Source organism: Sander vitreus, chromosome 9 (assembly GCF_031162955.1).
Source record: "Sander vitreus isolate 19-12246 chromosome 9, sanVit1, whole genome shotgun sequence".
In the NCBI taxonomy this organism is placed as follows: Eukaryota; Metazoa; Chordata; class Actinopteri; order Perciformes; family Percidae; genus Sander; species Sander vitreus.
This window is the reverse complement of record NC_135863.1, coordinates 2,131,744-2,150,867: the sequence shown is the minus strand read 5'-3', so window position 1 is coordinate 2,150,867 and position 19,124 is coordinate 2,131,744. Positions and strand designations below refer to the sequence as shown.

At 43.6% G+C, this 19,124-nt stretch overlaps 1 protein-coding gene across 1 annotated transcript in view; it reads right to left on the bottom strand.

The window, feature by feature from the left end:
- Window positions 1–328: 328 nt before the first annotated feature.
- Window positions 329–19,124, bottom strand: part of ghrhrb (growth hormone releasing hormone receptor b) — a 59,786-nt gene continuing 40,990 nt past the window's right edge. The window contains exons 6-13 of the mRNA XM_078258322.1: window positions 17,918–18,050; window positions 10,272–10,425; window positions 10,084–10,144; window positions 8,512–8,581; window positions 6,043–6,134; window positions 5,404–5,533; window positions 5,179–5,220; window positions 329–1,057 (exon numbers count right to left, since the gene is read on the bottom strand). Coding sequence (XP_078114448.1) covers window positions 863–1,057; window positions 5,179–5,220; window positions 5,404–5,533; window positions 6,043–6,134; window positions 8,512–8,581; window positions 10,084–10,144; window positions 10,272–10,425; window positions 17,918–18,050 — 877 coding nt within the window. The 3' untranslated portion in view covers window positions 329–862. The remainder of the gene's footprint in view (window positions 1,058–5,178; window positions 5,221–5,403; window positions 5,534–6,042; window positions 6,135–8,511; window positions 8,582–10,083; window positions 10,145–10,271; window positions 10,426–17,917; window positions 18,051–19,124) is intronic.

The following is a 19,124-nucleotide window of genomic DNA, read 5'->3' as shown; positions in this document are numbered from 1 at the left end:
TAATTTCAAAATGGCAGTTGACTTTTGGTTTCACACGGGACACAAACCCCAATGTCCTGAGTGAAAGTCCTGTTTGTTTGAGCCATCCAGGCTTCCTCCTTACAGTAGGTCCTGTCCTGCTCCTACCCCTTTCTGAACGTTGTCCATCTTCTGGCTACTTGAGTAGTAGTCTTCTGGCTATTTTAGTTGATGCACATTTCACCCTATGAATGGCTTAGCATGTGAAGATATAATATGAGCAAAAACAACATAAACACATTTTAACACAAAGTTTGGTAGGATTGTGAAGATCCAGGACTTAGCCAAAAAATTTAAACATCCACAACTTCTCAGTCCCTCCCCCCCTTTCCGCTAAAGCCCAAAACGGTCTCCTAAGCCCCTCCCCCCACAAGGGAGAATGAATGCATGTGCATGAGCAGTGGTTGACACGCAGTTAATCTAATTTCATATATCTAAATAAAAACTTAAAGGACAATGTTTTCAAACCACATTCATGGTGTAATTGATATCAGCACTTTTGTAAAAGAGGAGAACTGATTTGGTTGTTGTGAGTACGATGTGAAGGAGGGACCCCAAAAGCTAAATCTTGCCTGGGATAAAAACAAAGGCAATAGCACATGTGGCCTCTCTGTCTAAAGCCTGGAAAAATAAGTAATATCATGAGGGAAAGTTGTGTGGGATATTGTGAATAAAAAAAAGGATTTAAAGACCTAAGTTTGGCAGCCCGTGTGGGGCTCTGCTACCAAGTTAAGAGGAACTTTAAACATTCAACAATCAGGCTCCGAGGTTTAGTCACCTGCTCAGGACCTCGTCCAAATACCGAGCGGGTGTAACACGGGACATGAACATTAGGGAATGTTCCTCAGACAGTGGAGACGTTGCTGGCTGTGAGGGCGTGTGTCTCTGAGGCCGGCTGATCTTTGGGGCTGGATTTGTCCAAGACGGAGATCTGAGTGACCGTGCTGCTTTCAGTGAACAACGTGCGCCGTCGTTTACTGTACCTCAGGTAACTCTGAGTCTGCCACTTCCAAAACCTCTTCTTCAGTTCTGCCTGCACCTGAAAACACACGCACACACACGCGCGCGCGCGCACACACACACACACACACACACACACACACACACACACACAAACAAACACACACACACACACACACACACATACACACCAACATATGCAAGTGAAAACACACGAAAATCATGGAGACATGGAAAACAAATGCTCCAGAGACCATGGTTGAATTATGTTCTCTATCTTAAAGGTACAAAAAGGAATCATACTAGTAGATTTGCAGATTTTAGCGCATTACAGTAAATAGGCACCCTTTCTTACATTTATAAATTCCAGAGTTATGAAATTAAATGATTTGTTTTATTATAAAAAAAAAAGATAATGTTCAGGGCTGATTTAGAATCACTTCCACATAGGGATTTAACGATAACCGGTGTAACGGTATACCACGATATAAATGTTGACGATAAGAATTACCGTTTTCATTAAAAATATCATTATTATCACGGTGGATTACCACGGTTTGGAAACTGTGTGTTTAATCCTTCCCATTTTCATCCAAGTCTCCTGAAGCACTGCGTAGTCTCCAACGCGCGTTTCTTGAAGTTGGAGTCATGGCGGAAGGAGGAGATGACAGCGCTTAGGACATTTATCAGCCCTCTAAGAGGAATAAGTCTGAAGCATGGGCATATTTTGGTTATTATACGAATGCCAAAGGACAGTTGATTGAAGATAGTTATCCTGTCTGCAGAACGTGCAGGAAAAAAAGTTGCCGTCAAATCTCCTGACCTAGAGGGCCTATCAGTGCTTTCTGAACATATTGAACAGACTTTTAAAAATACAGCGATAATACCGAAAACTGATAATTTTGGTCACTATAACCGTGAGGTTAAATTTGCATACCGTTTAGGGCTGTCAGCATTAACGCGTTAATCGCGATGCGATAAAGGGCTGAGCATAACGCGTAATTTTTTTCAAATCATATTAATCGCATGCCGCCATTTATTAATTTATTTTCACTTCACTCGGCTTTGCATCGTGCCTAACAGGATACTATTTTGCCGTACATCATCATAACACATCCTGCTGCTGCAGGAATAGCAACGCGGATTTCAGTGCCTCATTCTGGTGCCACTGATATGTCTGCACTTCTCTCTGCTGCTCTGAAACAGACGTTACAGGAAACAGAAACATCGCTGCACGTGACGCTAGTTAACACTATACTCTACAGCAGCTAACGTTAGCCTACCGCTAGCTAGTTAACACTATACTCTACAGCAGCTAACGTTAGCCTACCGCTAGCTAGTTAACACTATACTCTACAGCAGCTAACGTTAGCCTACCGCTAGCTAGTTAACACTATACTCTACAGCAGCTAACGTTAGCCTACCGCTAGCTAGTTAACACTATACTCTACAGCAGCTAACGTTAGCCTACCGCTAGCTAGTTAACACTATACTCTACAGCAGCTAACGTTAGCCTACCGCTAGCTAGTAGCTGGATTAAACACAGTTACAATGCTGACAGCTAACGCTAAACGGTGTAAAGTGTGACTGTGTTTGACTGTAGAGGATTCAACACCGGGATGTAACAATCTGCAGCTCCTGAAACACAGACGGTGCGTTCAATGAAACTGGTAATTTACAGACTCGTGGTGCATTCGAAGTTGTTGTTAAATGCCCTTTTCCCATCTGGTGGTTGTTTTTGTCATTCAACAACTATTTACTAGTGAAATAAGTTATTGTTATAGTGATTACATTATTATTAAATCATTTAATTTTGACGATATGGCCTTAGCAATAAACAAGCCGTTCTTTAATGTCACCAACTGTTTAGTACCCTTCTTTTTTTTAACTTTCTTAAAAAGTATCGGTTCAGGCACCGTTAAGGCACCGGTACCGTTTTAAAAGTACCGCTTTAGCACCGGTATCCAAACCAAACAATACCCAACCCTAATATTGACTCTAGAGTCAAATGTGTGACTAGATTAAATATATAATAAACAAATACAAATCTTAAAATCAAGTTCATAAAGTCATTTTCTTTGCATTCATTTGATTCCCAATCAAGATACACTGGTAATGATTGCTTTCCATTGTTAATATGTACTTAAAAACAGTTCTGAAATGCAAAATAATAGAATTTTAATCATGTGATAAAACATGCGATTAATCACGATTAAGAAAATGTAATCGTTTGACAGCTCTAATACCGTTACATCCCTACTTCCACACTGTGTCCAAAGTTGTTATTTTTGTCAATATGTGAAAGTAAATATGACGTGAGCGGTATTTTTAAGTTTACTTTTCAAATTGCAAGCTATTCTTTTCAGTTGTACAGCATCAACAATAATCTATTGTTGCTGTAAAAGTTTGGAACAGTGCCAATATACATTTAAAAAACTCTCCTTTGGTTTTTAAGAAAAGGGTTTGTAATGCTATTTTTGAGGGTTACAAATGTGTTTACTTTCCTTGTTTCTTTACTTTTATCTAGTTATTATTTTTCTATTTCCTTTGAGGTGGGCAATTAATAAGAAAATAGGATTGGCATATATAAGCTTTTGCTTCAGCCTAAATTTTTTCAGGTCACTATTTACTGTTCGGGTTTACACTGTGATATGTATATAATTATTGTTACTACTAACTATTATATACAATATATTTTTAGCTTTATTTACCACCTGTAAATGTTTATTTTATTTTTTTTTTTTTTTTCTAAGGAAAGTAATTATTTCACTGTACACCCACACAGATGTTTTCCCTTATCCTGCCTGATTAGACCTCTTCTCTTTCAACCTGATCTGAACCCTAATTAGACAGACAAAGTGAAAACAGCCGTGTGGGTGAGCAGGGCCTTCATAAAAGGTTGCTTAGGTAGCTGATCCTGAAACCTCAAGATATCAGAGTTTACTTAGTCACATAAACTGAGCGATAAAAAAAGATAAGATAACCTTTATGGTTCACGGCAATGAACCCACCAGACTCCATTTAAAAAAGCAATACTTTTAGCGTGTATAGAGCCAACATATTTTCACATGTTAATTTGTTAACTTATCATTTTATTTCAACCAAAACTACAGTTGTTGGAAAAGTGGAAAGATGACCCAAAATGGCTTTTTTTGTTTTTTAATATTTTTGGGGCTTTTCCCTTTATTTTGATAGTGGATAGACATGAAAGGGGGAAAGAGATGGTGGATGACATGCAGCAAAGGGCAGCAGGTTGGATTTGAACCTTGGGCTGCTGCAGGACTCCATCAACATGGGACAAACGCTCTTACTGGGTGAGCTAGAGGTTGTCGCCCTCTCCCAAAACAGCTTTACATTCACAGTTTTATTTAGTTTCTGTCGACTTTGAATGAAGTGTATTTTACGTTACTGAAATGACTGTTTCTTTACATGGAGTCTGGTGGCTTTAGTGAACGCAATTTCGTGGCTTTTTTATGTTTTAAAAAAAAGGATCTTACTCTTTAGCAGAAAGGACGACCTCTTTAGAAATCCTTTCCATTATGTTGTCAGTCAACTTAGAATATTAATCTGAGCCTGTCAGTGGTAAAACGAGCACTTTTGTGAAGGTAAATACAAGCTGCACAATGGCCCTATTAACTTCCATTGTAGCTTGTTTCGCCGCTGCCGGCAGTAATCTTGCTTAATACTGGACCAATGTCAAAGATTGTCGTTCCCATCGGACACAAAAACAAAGGGAAATAGGGTTAAAAAAAATAAAATAAAACGGGAGTTACCCTTTAATCTACATTGAGGGACTCTGAATCTCCTAGGGGGCAGTAGCTCATACTCGGCATGGAGAACATGAGTGACTGAGTATCTGCTGAAAACTGCTTTACTAGATAACCAATAATATAACTTTATTATAACTTGTCAAGTGGATTTTTTTTAGTACAATGTCTCTATAAATGGCAGTTCAAAGATAGCACATCGATTTAGAAACTCAACATGCTTTGGGTAATAACTATCACACTCAAACTAGATACAAGTGGTGGTTGACATGCAAAACTACTAGTATGGTCATTTTACTGTCAACAAATATTAACTAGAATTCAAGTATTTTGCACAGTCAAATGATTTAGGATGAATGTTGCCCTCCATGACTCATTCTAATTAGATCGTACTGTATAATAATGAGCCTACAAATGTATAATATTTACTCACCTCGCCATTCAGGAAACAGTAAAGCAGGGCCACAACAAATCCCTTCAGAGCAGAAAAATATTATCCAAAAGTGTTAAATATTAAAAATGTAGTGTACATCCTGAGCAAACTTGACACTGGATCATGAAAAATGTAAACTTTATATATTAAATATACTGGTTTTGGATCATAAGAGTTGTTGAATCTTAATCTCTTTACTTTAATTTGTATCTGTGTTTGTTTTACCTGAAAAGATCCCAGACCGAGCTCTATGAAGAGTCGGGCCTCTGCTCCTGTGTTTTCTGGCAGGAAAGCAAACACCATGTAGTGCATCCCAAACAGAGGGATGAGAAGCAGAGTGGATTTGGCCAGCCTCCTGCACACATTGTAAAAAGGCCCATGAAGTACATACACAGTTTGTTACGTAGCCCTTAAAGGGACATGTTTTTTTATTTTTTTCCTTTTTCTGGTGCGCATGAGAAACTTCTGGTGCGCACAAGATACTTTCCGGTGCGTGCGAGATACTTTCCGATGCACGAGAGCTACTTTTCAGTAAGCGCGAGATACTTTCTGGTGCGGATGAGTACCAGTCAAAATAGCTGTCAAAGAAGAGGAGTGTTTCATCTTCCTGAAACCCAATGGAACGTACCTGATAGTGTCATCAGCGAACTTTAAGATAATAAGGTAACTCCTAACCGGTTTCATGCTGTGAATGTGAAATATTAACTTTAGCCACATAACTTTAGCAGTACTTCGTTAGCCTAATTTTGCTAGCTTTAGATTTGTTTCTTGTGAGCAAAAGAAAAAAACAATTTCCTATGTCCCTTTAGGGGCACCGTAGACTGTGCATGTCATCATGTGGAGGGATATTCAATCTCTTCTCACTTGAAGTGACTGGTGTCGTTGCCACCGACACCAGGAGATCTCAGCTTCTGGACCAGAATGCGGATCACGTTGATGAAGATGATGAAGTTCACCTACATGGAAAAAATGAAGAGCTGTCAATAAAAAGACAAAAGAACCACCACAGTATTTAGGCAGAAAAAAAGGGACATTTAATTTAAATTTAAAAAATGGATACAGAAAGTTTGTGGCAATCAACCTCTCACTCAAAATCATTACCTTGGTTTTGAGATACCTCATGTTTCACCTACACCTTAAACTCCTATAACATCACCCAAGAGGCTTCATTAGTTCTGCTCATCAATGCATGGCCCCCCATTACAATCAGTGGAACCAATGGAGCTGCTTAATAGAGAATGTTTTCAGGACCAACACAATAGACCGAATCACTGTGATGTCAACACAAAAAATCACTTCCGGGTAGACAATGGCAGTTAAGTTGAATTGCGGAGATATGTGAATTTTTTTTTTTTTTTTGCAAATGAAAGCATCAAACATGCATTTTAGATGAATCAGATAAGAGTACATCTAGTTCTATGTATGGGACACAGGAGTTTTCAACCTGAAAGTTATTGTGATTGGGTCTGTAGGTCCAGTTACTTTTAACTTTGTACTTCAGGTAAGTTACAAAAAGAGATTAAGCTCTTTGCAAGTTACCCAGAACTGTTTATTTAGATGTAACTGTACCCCCAAGGATCATATAATTAAAAAGGTTCCAACCTGTAGGGGGAACGAAGCGGGAAAAGTGCTTTAGTGTTGCTTTAATGCTGCGCTAACGATTCTACTGATTCAATGCCAGCCCACTTGCATGAAGGGCCGTGTGATCTGGAGGTAATAGCATGAGCCGCTGAGCACATCACCCTCTCAGTGAACAGTCCCATTTGTGTTTGAGGAGGCATGTAGCCCTCCAGTCCTTTCCCAGACTGACCGAAGGGTCAGCAGTGACAAGGACTGCAGTGCAAGAGAATTAAACAGGTTTCATGGTTCGTGCTGTCAGTGCAATCGTAGTCTTGCATTGCCAGACCTTCTGTCTGGCTAGTCCACAGAGCACTTCAGGACAGGAGGAAAACATGCTCTGGTTTATTGACCAGAGAGCTCTGGGGGTCGCTGTGACCTCGCCGACAGAACCAGAGACCCGGGTGGTTTCTCACTCGTGACAACCTACAGTCTATGGTGACGACATGCTGTCTGCCTGCTGACGTGGTGACGAGGGGGTGTGGCCTAACACATGAACTCTAGTTGAACCCGTTTTGATGTTGGGCGGGGAAAACTGAAATGTTACGACACAGGGCTGGTAACGGAGATATTTTGGGGTTTCACTTCTTTTTCTTTTTCACCCATCACACAGAAACACACACACACACACACACACAGCCCACAGCGGCAGTCTGACCGAACAGTGACCCTGCGTATCAGGGTCAGAACACGTCGCGTGTCATATCAGCAATGGTTTTAAGGGTAAATTTGGTAAGCTCTCTCCTTTGCCTTCCCCGTCAATCCCAGGGATTTCTTTAAACCAATCACAATCGTCTTGGGTGGCGCTAAGCCCTGGACACAATAACGGTGCCTCTGCACATCTGTTTTGGTGTAACGTGCTCGTTAAAAAGTACGTTTAGTCATGCAACAGAAAACTCAGATTGGACAGATAGTCTAGCTAGCTGTCTGGAAATCGACCGGAGATTAGAATGCCAACACAAATAAAGCAGAAGGTGAGGGACATCCGGCCGAAAATAAGGGACATCTGGCGGATCTTCCAGCGGCACCGGAGCAATCCCGTAATTGAATCGTCGTCGATATAGACTAGTGCAATCGGGGCAGTGAGGACAGCGCACACGGTCGCCTCAAACCGTCTGATCAAAGCGGTCAGAGCAGTTGTCAGAGCTGCTCCAAGAACAGACTTCTTTTCAGTGGCCAATCATTGCAACGCTCTGTCCATGTGTTACAATATCTTGGAGGTGTACGGCTCGGCGCTCAGACGCCCATACACACCCTCCGCGCACAGTCGCCCAGGCCGCAGTTGGGTAATGTCGCCATCAACTCCTGCCCCGACCGTGTTGACAGCAGGAAACATGAAACACCTTTTAGCCATTTTCAAATGGTGGAGAAAAATGAAATAAAAATAACATACAAAATAAAAGTTTTATGGAATCTCTCTCCCTCAAATAAACAAAAATAAACCAGCAGGGAAAACAGGAATGTGCGCTGATTAGCTGTAAGTGTTTACTGCCAAACATAACAATTGTGTCTGTGCACTGGCCAAGTTTCACTGCTTCCATGTAGGAAATGCATCAACTTCCCTTGACTTGTTATTGTTGCATCTAATATGAACACACAATAAGAGTTTACAGCAGCTGGTGAAGCGTCAAAGACTCATAATGCCCTGATCCAAGATTGAGGACTCTTATAATTCCTCCATAGCTCCCACTGTAACTGTAACTGCTCTGTACTCACCAGTAGTGATGCAGTTATTGGAGCTTTTATGATCCACCAGATGAAGGCCACATCTGTGTCATCCCAGCACCTGAGACACACAACCCACAGTAATGAAATAAACAAGGCAGTTACAGAAGAGCAATTCTGTTCATCTCATCACGACAACACACAACAACTCACGAACCGCAGCCAGAATGCTGTTATAGAAATATTAGAAGCAAATCCTTAACTTTTTATTTTATTTTATTTATCTTTTATCACTTCTGAGTATTCTGTTAAAACAACTGTGTGTCACAGACTTTACAACCATCCACTCATCATGCAATCACCATGTATTAGACATAGAAAGCTGTGCCCGGAATTCCTGGCAAAGTGTGCTTCTGTTCCAGGGACACAAAATGTCCCAAAACAAATATTCAGTGGGTCTTAATGGGAGGATACTTGAGTATGCCTATAGACCGGATCACCGTGACGTAGCGCTAAGACAAAAATCACTTCTGGGTAGACAAATGGCACTTGTTTATTTCTGTTGTCATTTTACAGCCGCAACAGTTTAAAGATATATGGTTAAACACGGAGGTCCAACCTTTTTGTTGTCTCTGCTGTGCTTATTTTCTGTACTGTGTTGCTTTGCTATCGTCTTTGATAAACCAAATTTAGCTACTAGTTTGAGTGGTGTCATTTACTTTAGTCCGTGGTACATGAGTTCTCAAAGCTAATGCCGACTTTACACCAAACGACTTTTCAAGCGATTCCACTGTCGCAGACAAATTGCAAATATCGGAATGAAATCATGACAGTTTTGCCAGAGTTGGGGTGCGCTCCCGTCGTCTCATTTGTTTGGTGTAAGGTGGTCATAATACTCAGTCCGAGTCAGTTTTGTTCCCGTCTTGATGTTCCGATGAAATCAAACGTGTTTGACATTATCCTAAGTTTAAGTTAAATCATGAACACTGTCAACAACCAATGGGTCCCTCCAGCAACAAACAGGAGGCAGAAAATGGCTAGGGCCAGTGTTGTTTATGGTTCAATGGCACCGTCCTAAGCTAAATGCTAAAGAGGGAAAGTTGGAGATTTTCAACCCTTCTTAAGCGCGTCATTCAACGGGAACTGGGTGAACTGGGTCCTGCCGCAATTCATCTGCATGTACGGCAGAACAGAAAATCAGCAAACTTTACCTTAAGTTACCAGCTAATGCTAGCAGTAGCCAGCTAGCTTGGTTAAATTTTTCAAAATGAATCTAGTTGTAGTCTTGCAATGTGTGACCCTGCAAGATCCCCAGTCTAATGTTAGATGTGAGATGGTGTCAGACTTTAGTCTTTTCAAAGTCTGTTCAAAGTCTTCTAGTGTATGGCAGGCATTACTTTAGTGAAAGTGTTGACATATGAAAGCATCAAACATGCATTTTATATGAATGAGATGAGAGTATGTCCAGTTGTTCCTTGTCCCAGTTTGCTCAGCGCTGTTAAATTGTTCATTTTTGTAAGGGACGCAAGAGTTTTTGTTTCATTGTAAACAAAGATTGTGATTGGGTGTATTGAAGTCACTTTTATTTGACATTTTCTCTGAAAATCCACTGCAGCAGCTCACCCCTTGTTATCGTAGAAGTTTCGAGTGAGGATCCACGCGGCTATGATTGTTGTTGGGACACCTAGGAGGCACAAACAGAGTTACCTGATCAGTCAAAACGAGTCCACACAGAGCTCTTACAAGAGACAGAGGAGGGAAGAAAGAAAGTGAAGGTAAACAGAGACAGGTGGAAGAGAAGGATCGCCCACCCCAGCCGATGAGTATGTACCACCAGAAGTATTTCTTTTGGAAGACGAAGGTGAGAGCAAGCAGTGTCTGCAGGTACATGCCCTCCACCAGCAGCCAGAAGTAGTTGGCCAGGATACTGAATTGGAAGAAGGCCACGGCAGATTTACAGGATGTCTGCGAGACAAAAACAACAACAGCCACAAGCATCAGATGAGTCAGTGGATGTCATTTATCTATTAGTTAATGGCCTCTCCCATCGGGGTCAGTCTTATGTTCCCACATTTCTAAGTATTCTTTTTTTCACTGAAAATTAGCCCCTACAGTATGTTCCCACAGCCCTATGTTCCCACATTTCTAAGATTTTTCTTAAAATTAGGCCCTATGTTCCCACATTTCTAGGACATTTTCAAAATTACGTCTTGTCTTGTTTGGACATTTCCCTTCAATTTAAGCCCTATCCTCCCACAATTTTTTAGGGTTAGGGGGATAAAATCTGATACAAATTTATGAAAAAGGAAATGTGGGAACATAGGGCCTAATTTTGGAAAAATAATCGTAGAAATGTCGGAACATAGGGCTGTGGGAACATAGGCACGCTCCCCTCCCATCAATGTTTTGGTCAAAGATAGGTCTTTGAGTTGAGAGCAAAAAAGGCAGCAAAATAAGATAGAAGAAAAACACTTTCCGGAAACTTCGAAGTTGTTTTATTTACATATTGGGTAATGTATACATGGATTTCTCGGCAACGTCATCACTGCTTGCGCACGCAACCGGGGGGGGCAGAAAGAAGACGTGTTTCGTGTAACTAGTAGTTGTAGCAGCATAGCATAAGTCAAAATGCCAAGGAGTTGTTGCGTGGTTAATTGTACAAACAGAGCCAGTGATGGGTGCCTGATGTTTAACATACCTAGGGGGAAGCATGCTTTTGCCAAAAAACGGCAGAGGTTATGGCTTCAAGCAATGAGAAGGGCAGATTGGGGTCATATGCAAGAGTCAGGCTCCCATTGTATCAATCAGAAAAGTTGCAGCTTGTTCAGTTGCTCAGCTAAGTGATATCTACCTGTCAGGGCTGGAGTTCTTGAGTCTGGACCATAGACAGTTAAAGGTCTGGACTAGATAAGTTTAGACTGCTAGCTAAAGCTACGCCGATGTTTTGCTAACGTAAGCGCAACAGCATTAACCTAGCCTGCTAGGTAAATATTACGACTGCCTTCGGAGTTTCTTATATCTGCGTCCACGTTGTCAACGTAAGACCTGTGGCGTTAGTGCTTCTTTTGTACCATAATTTTATTGAATGAAATCTTAAGCTTTGCTCCTACGAGATGGGTGGGTTTTTATTACGTTACACAAAAAGCTAACTCGCTATAGTTAGCCTGTACGTATGCTAGCGGACATTAGCTAACGTTGCCGAGACAGCTGCAGTAGAGTTTCGGCAAGCTAACCACGACAGTGTTGTCGCCCTCTCGCCCACAATCAACCTCTGCTTCTAAAAACAGTCAACCTGCAGTGATGTTTTGAAATGGAGACACACATATCGTAACTTTTCCCGGAAATCCTGGCCATTATTTTAAGGCATAAACCAACCATAGGGGTACACTCAGGGGTAACCCTGCTGCTAACATTGGCTGTTACATTAGCCTAAAACGATAATTATAGCCATACATATATATCACAGTAACACTGCAAAATTAAAGACAGACAAACAGATCCAACTAAAATCACGTTTTATTGAGTCAGGAGTTATATACAAACAATAAGGAAAGCTTCAATACTTAAGGTTGTTGCAGTAGCGGACCAGCTCACCAATCTGGCTTTCTGCCCCTGGTATGCGCACGCACCCTGTTATGTTTGTAAACAGGAAACCCGTGTATGTACACTCAAATAAGCAGTGCATTGTGGGTATTTTATAGTGGACTATATAGTGAATGAAATGAACTGCTGATAATTCTAACACCAATTCTAAATGGCGAACACACTATATAGTGCACTACATCCGTGTTAGGGAACAGTTTCCAACACACCTGGTGAGAGACGGCGGCAAAGCAAAATACGAATAGGCTACACTGTCCAGAAACTTAAAATTTGTCTTGTTTTTCTTTCAGTTCATGCCTGTATTGTGCGTACTGTTTGCTAACCCCTGCCCTCCTTAGTTACTGTTGCTACTAACACATTCTCACTCCGTCACTTTTTAATGCTCTCGGTACCCTTTTGACGTCACTTTTTACACGTGTTAAAACTGCATTGATATAGTTTTTTTGGCCACAATGGACATAGTATTGCTTTATAAAGTTGTTTGGTATACATGTTAGTGATGAATATACACTCTCTTTTGATTCTGATTTGGTATACACCAACTCTGTCTGCCGTTTGGTGCGGCCAGTGGTGGGTAGCAGGCAAGTAAATTAACTTTCATTCTCACTTATGGTCTTAAAGAGCCCCTATTATACTACTTTTCAGCATCATATTTGTACTCTTGGGGTTTATTAGAACAGGTTTACATGCTTTAATGTTCAAAAAACATTGTGTGTCATACTGCCCATGGCTGAAGCCTCTGCCTGAAACACTACGTCTGAGTTCTTGGCCCCGCCTTCCTGAACAGCCCAGTCTGCGCTGATTGGTCAGCTGACCCACTCTGTTGTGATGGGTCAACCAAATATAAACAAGCCACTGGGCGGGCTGTGCTTGCTCAGGCAGCACCTATGGGCAGCACATATGAAAAACTGGGCTGGCTTTCTTAATCAGTGACATCACTAATTGAGGAGGAGTTTTGAGGAGGCGTTTTCGGGCAGTTGAGGAAAGGTGCCATCTGTGGGAGAGAAGTACTTTATAAATCTATTACATATACACAAAAATATAACACACTAAAAGTTGGGAAAAATCCAAAAAAGCATAATAGGGGCTCTTTACCCTTTTCTAACACCGTCCCCTCGTCTATTTCCTATTTCCTGTCACAATTTCCCTCGTCAGCGAGCGTCTGGTGGCCGGGTTTGCCACGGAGCCCGGTCGGGCACAGCCCGAAAAAGCTACACGGCGGACATCCCTCCATCCCATGGGCCCACCACCTGTGGGAGGAACCGCTGGGGTCGGGTGCGCTGCCACATGGGTGGCAATGAAGGTCAGGGGCCTCGACGGACCAGACCCGGGCAGCAGAGGCTGGCTCTGGGGACGTGGAATGTCACCTCTCTGTGGGGAAAGGAGCCGGAACTTGTGCGGGAGGTGGAGCGCTACCGGTTAGATCTGGTGGGGCTTACCTCTACGCACAGTCTTGGTTCTGGAACCATACTCCTGGATAGGGGTTGGACTCTTTTCTTCTACAGAGTTGCCCAGGGTGTGAGGCGCCGGGCGGGTGTGGGGATACTCACAAGCCCCCGGCTGAGCGCCGCTACGTTGGAGTTTAACCCGGTGGACGAGAGGGTCGCCTCCCTACGCCTGCGGGTTGTGGGGGGGAAAACTCGGACTGTTGTTTGTGCATGTGCACCAAACAAGAGTTCAGAGTATTCGGCCTTCTTGGAGACCTTGAGTGGAGTCCTGCATGGGGCTCCAGTCGGGGACTCCATAATTCTGCTGGGGGACTTCAACGCGCACATGGGTAATGATGGAGACACATGGAGAGGCGTGATTGGGAGGAACGGCCTCCCTGATCTAAACCAGAGTGGTTGTTTGTTGTTGGACTTCTGTGCTAGTCATGGATTGTCTATAACGAACACCATGTTCGAACATAGGGATGCTCATAAGTGTACTTGGTACCAGAGCACCCTAGGCCAAAGGTCAATGATCGATTTTATAATCGTTTCATCGGATCTGAGGCCATATGTTTTGGACACTAGGGTGAAGAGAGGGGCGGAGCTGTCAACCGATCACCATCTGGTGGTGAGTTGGGTCAGGGGGTGGGGGAAGACTCTGGACAGACCTGGTAAGCCCAAACGGGTAGTGCGGGTAAATTGGGAACGTCTGGAGGAGGCCCCTGTCCGACAGACTTTCAACTCACACCTCCGGCGGAGCTTTTCGTGCATCCCTGTGGAGGCTGGGGGGCATTGAACCCGAGTGGACAATGTTCAAAGTTTCCTTTGCTGAAGCTGCGGTGAGGAGCTGTGGTCTTAGGGTCTTAGGTGCCTCAAGGGGCGGTAACCCACGAACACCGTGGTGGACACCGGTGGTCAGGGAAGCCGTCCGACTGAAGAAGGAGTCTTTCCGGGATATGTTATCCCGGACGACTCCGGAGGCAGTTGCAAGGTACCGAAGGGCCCGAGGGCTGCAGCCTCTGCCGTGAAAGAGGCAAAGCAGCGTGTGTGGGAGAAGTTCGGAGAAGACATGGAGAAGGACTTTCGGTCGGCACCAAGGTACTTCTGGAAAACCGTTCGCCACCTCAGGAGGGGGAAGCGGTACCATCCAAGCTGTGTACAGTAAGGATGGGACGCTGTTGACCTCAACTAAGGAGGTAATAGGGCGGTGGAAGGAGCACTTTGAGGAACTCCTAAATCCGACTAATACGCCCTCTATGGTAGAGGCAGAGCTGGAGGATGAGGGGGGGATTGGCATCAATTTCCCTGGTGGAGGTTGCTGAGGTAGTTAAACAACTCCACAGTGGCAAAGCCCCAGGAATTGATGAGATCCGTCCAGAAATGCTTAAAGCTCTGGGTGTGGAGGGGTTGTCTTGGTTGACACGCCTCTTCAACATTGCGTGGAAGTCTGGGGACGGTGCCTAAGGAGTGGCAGACCGGGGTGGTGGTTCCCCTTTTTAAAAAGGGGGGACCAGAGGGTGTGTGCCAAGTACAGGGTATCACACTTCTCAGCCTCCCCGGGTAAAGTCTACTCCAAGGTGCTGGAAAGGAGGGTTCGGTCGATAGTCGAATCTCAGGTTGAAGAGGAACAATGCGGATTCCGTCCTGGTCGTGGAACAACGGACCAGATCTTTACTCTCGCAAGGATCCTGGAGGGAGCCTGGGAGTATGCCCAACCAGTCTACATGTGTTTTGTGGATCTGGAGAAGGCGTATGACCGGGTGCCCCGGGAGATACTGTGGGAGGTGCTGCGGGAGTACGGGGTGAGGGGTCTCTTCTCAGGGCCATCCAATCTCTGTACGACCAAAGCGAGAACTGTGTCCGGGTTCTCGGCAGTAAGTCGGACTCGTTTCAGGTGAGAGTTGGCCTCCGCCAGGGCTGCGCTTTGTCACCAATCCTGTTTGTAGTATTTATGGACAGGATATCGAGGCGTAGTCGGGGTGGAGAGGGGTTGCAGTTCGGTGGGCTGGGGATCTCATCGCTGCTTTTTGCAGATGATGTGGTCCTGATGGCATCATCGGCCTGTGACCTTCAGCACTCACTGGATCGGTTCGCAGCCGAGTGTGAAGCGGCTGGGATGAGGATCAGCACCTCTAAATCGGAGGCCATGGTTCTCAGCAGGAAACCGATGGAGTGCCTTCTCCAGGTAGGGAATGACTCCTTACCCCAAGTGAAGGAGTTCAAGTACCTTGGGGTCTTGTTCGCGAGTGAGGGGACAATGGAGCGGGAGATTGGTCGGAGAATCGGCACAGCAGGTGCGGTATTACATTCAATTTATCGCACCGTTGTGACGAAAAGAGAGCTGAGCCAGAAGGCAAAGCTCTCAATCTACCGGTCAGTTTTTGTTCCTACCCTCACCTATGGTCATGAAGGCTGGGTCATGACCGAAAGAACAAGCTCCAGGGTACAAGCGGCCAAAATGGGTTTCCTCAGGAGGGTAGCTGGCGTCTCCCTTAGAGATAGGGTGAGAAGCTCAGTTATCCGTGAGGAGCTCGGAGTAGAGCCGCTGCTCCTTTGCGTCTCCCTAGGAAGGTGTTCCAGGCACGTCCAGCTGGGAGGAGGCCTCGGGGGAGACCCAGGACTAGGTGGAGAGATTATATCTCTAACCTGGCCTGGGAACGCCTCGGGATCCCCCAGTCGGAGCTGGTTAATGTGGCCCGGGAAAGGGAAGTTTGGGGTCCCCTGCTGGAGCTGCTACCCCCGCGACCCGACCCCGGATAAGCGGATGAAGAAGATGGATGGATGGATTTCCCTCTTTAATCCCTCTGTCTTTTTGGTTCGGATGGCGCACAAGAGTTTCCTCTCATCTTCCTCTCATCATTCTTTTGTGTGCTGATGCTGGTCACTAGCCACTCAAGAGGGACACTTGCCTTCACTCCAGGCAGCCGCATCAGCAGAACAATAGGAAGAGAAACACTAGTCATTAATGCTCTCACAGGCTCCACTCAGTCACTCCCAGCATTTTAATCCCACTCCTTCTTGCTCTCTATGATAATCAGCTCTTCTGCGTTTGTGAGATTTATGTCCAGAAAACAAAATGCAGGTGATCTGACTGAATTAACATGTCAGAAGTCAATTTTTTAAAGATATTTTTTTTGTTCTTTCTTTTGTCAATCCTTTTTCTTTACATTCAACATGACATGATAACATATTGGTGTTATCTTTTCCTTTATTTCTCACCTTTTTCTCAATTTCTTTCCTTTAGCCTTTGCTCCAGTCTTTCCTATCTGACTTTTCCATCCTTCTCTGGATGTCTTCTTTCTTTCCTTTCCTCAATTAACTGATCTGAAAGTATGACACTCCTTAAAACTGACTCATGTTTTCATTTGTTAACATAACATCACTCCCTCTGTATTAAACACAGGATAGTCTCACATTGCCAGACCTCTGTCCACAGAAGATGAACTGCAGGGAATGTGCATGTTCACAGAGATAATGTAAAACAAAGATGTATGTCAGCAAAAGGAGTAAACATGTGGAATCTTTTAGATGAGGAAGTAAAAATGTGTTACATACTACAAAGATTTTTTTTTAAAAAATACTAAAAAGTGGGATGATTAACAAATATAAAAGCGAGGCATGCATGGCAATGTGTATATGAATGGGAATGTATTTTGTTTTGTTTATTTTTTACTTCTGCACATATATGTGATATATAAAACAGAAATTAATGTTAATACATTTTATAAAATTGATAATAATCTGAGGGACCTAAAACCAAAATAAGAATAACATAGACTGTAAAAAGGGTAGGTGTAATAAGCAAATGCTTCAACCTACACCTTTTCGATCAGTATTGATTATAAATGAGGTAAGAATACTACGGTGACACTTTGTTTTTTTATCATTTATGTTGTGTAAGTGATTGATTGATTGATTGATTGAAATAAACTAAACAGCACTGCAAAGGAAGGTTTGGCTTCTGGGAAAGGTGCTCTGGTTCATTGGCATTTCTTTAAACCAATCACAATCGTCTTGGGTGGCGCTAAGCGCCGGACGGAGCAACAGTGCCTCTGCTAAATAGCCTCAGGAAGGAACTTGTTTTGGTAGAACATGTGTACGTTCAAAAGTTGTTTTAGTCGTGCAACAGAAAACTCAGATTGGACAGATAGTCTAGCTAGCTGTCTGGATTTACCCTGCAGAGATCTGAGGAGCAGTTAACCATAGTCCTCATGAATGCAAACACAAAGAAAGCGGAAGGTAACGGACATGCGGCTGAAGATGAGGGACATCGCTGGATCTTCTGGCGGCACCGGAGCAATCCCCTTAATGAATCGTCATCGTATAGACTATACTTGGACTGTAACACCGTATCTTTCCATTACACATGGAACCGATGTTTATATGGACACACCAATGGAGCTGTGGTGGAGTTTTACACTCACAGTAGACATGAAGCAGTGGTCCAGGTTTACATCCGAAAAAAGAACGCCATCTTTAATGAAGACAGCGCTCGCTCTCAGGATGAAGGAGAAGAACAGGTTGATGTGGATGTAGTTCCTGGTGCAGTGAAACTTCCTGTAAAGCAAAGCAAAAACTTTCCAGAGTGATTTCTAAAAAAGAAATCTCTCTCTGTGAAACACACAAAAAAAAATGTTTTTTCAAGCTTTAAAGGGGTGACAGAATGCAAAACCGATTTTACCTTGTCATAGTTGAATAACTATGTATGTCCTATTTACCCACCATGTTCGGTGGGTAAATAGGACATACATAGAAGCTCAAAATCCCATTGATACCCCTATCCTCTGCAAATCTCACATTTTGAAACTGCCGCTGAAAACGGGCGAATCTCATCAAAGCTGGAAGCTGACGTAAGCATCTCAAATCCTAGTCTTTGTCACGCCCCAACATTTGCATAGGCTACACCACTGACCTGAGGTCAGCTTAGTCTTCTGAATCTAGCTAGGTCATGCAGATCTCCAGAGGTCCGCTATTGAATTACTAAATTCACTTCTGAGATTTTTTTATGCGAGAAATCAACTATGTAGAGGTCAAATATGGGCCGTTTTACGAAAATTGATGGCTAATTGCAAATTTTGTCCGACTGTGTGTCGCAGTTCAGCAGGAGCTCAGCAGGCTACGTGACAGGGGCCGGTGCTGCCTCGCCGCCCGGCGTGTCCTACTTCATAGACTCCGGCTCGCCGTGAGCTAGCTGGACCTCCATCACGAAGGGAAGCCCGCGGCGCTCCATACCCGCGCAAAGCCACCGTTTCTGGGTTACTGGACTACAAATGCCGAGGTCCTGATGGAGCTCCAGGGCCTGCAGCTAGCCGCGATTCATAGGATTGAAGGGACAGTAGCAGCTAACGAAACCCCTAATGTTCACAAAAATGCATTAAATTCAAATCGGACACCATTGTTAGCTTTATAAGACCTTGGAGTACATGTTATGTAAGTGGCGTGACGAAATTAAAACTGTAAATATACGAAAGTTATGCCGAAAGTGTAGCAACGATCTTTTCCCATAGGATGAAATGGGACACATAGCCTAGCTTGCAGCTCCGGTAGTCCAGTAACCGAGAAACGGTGACTTTAACTGGGTATGCAGGTTGCCGCTTTCTCGTCAGACTTTCTGTAGCTCCTAAAGTCCGA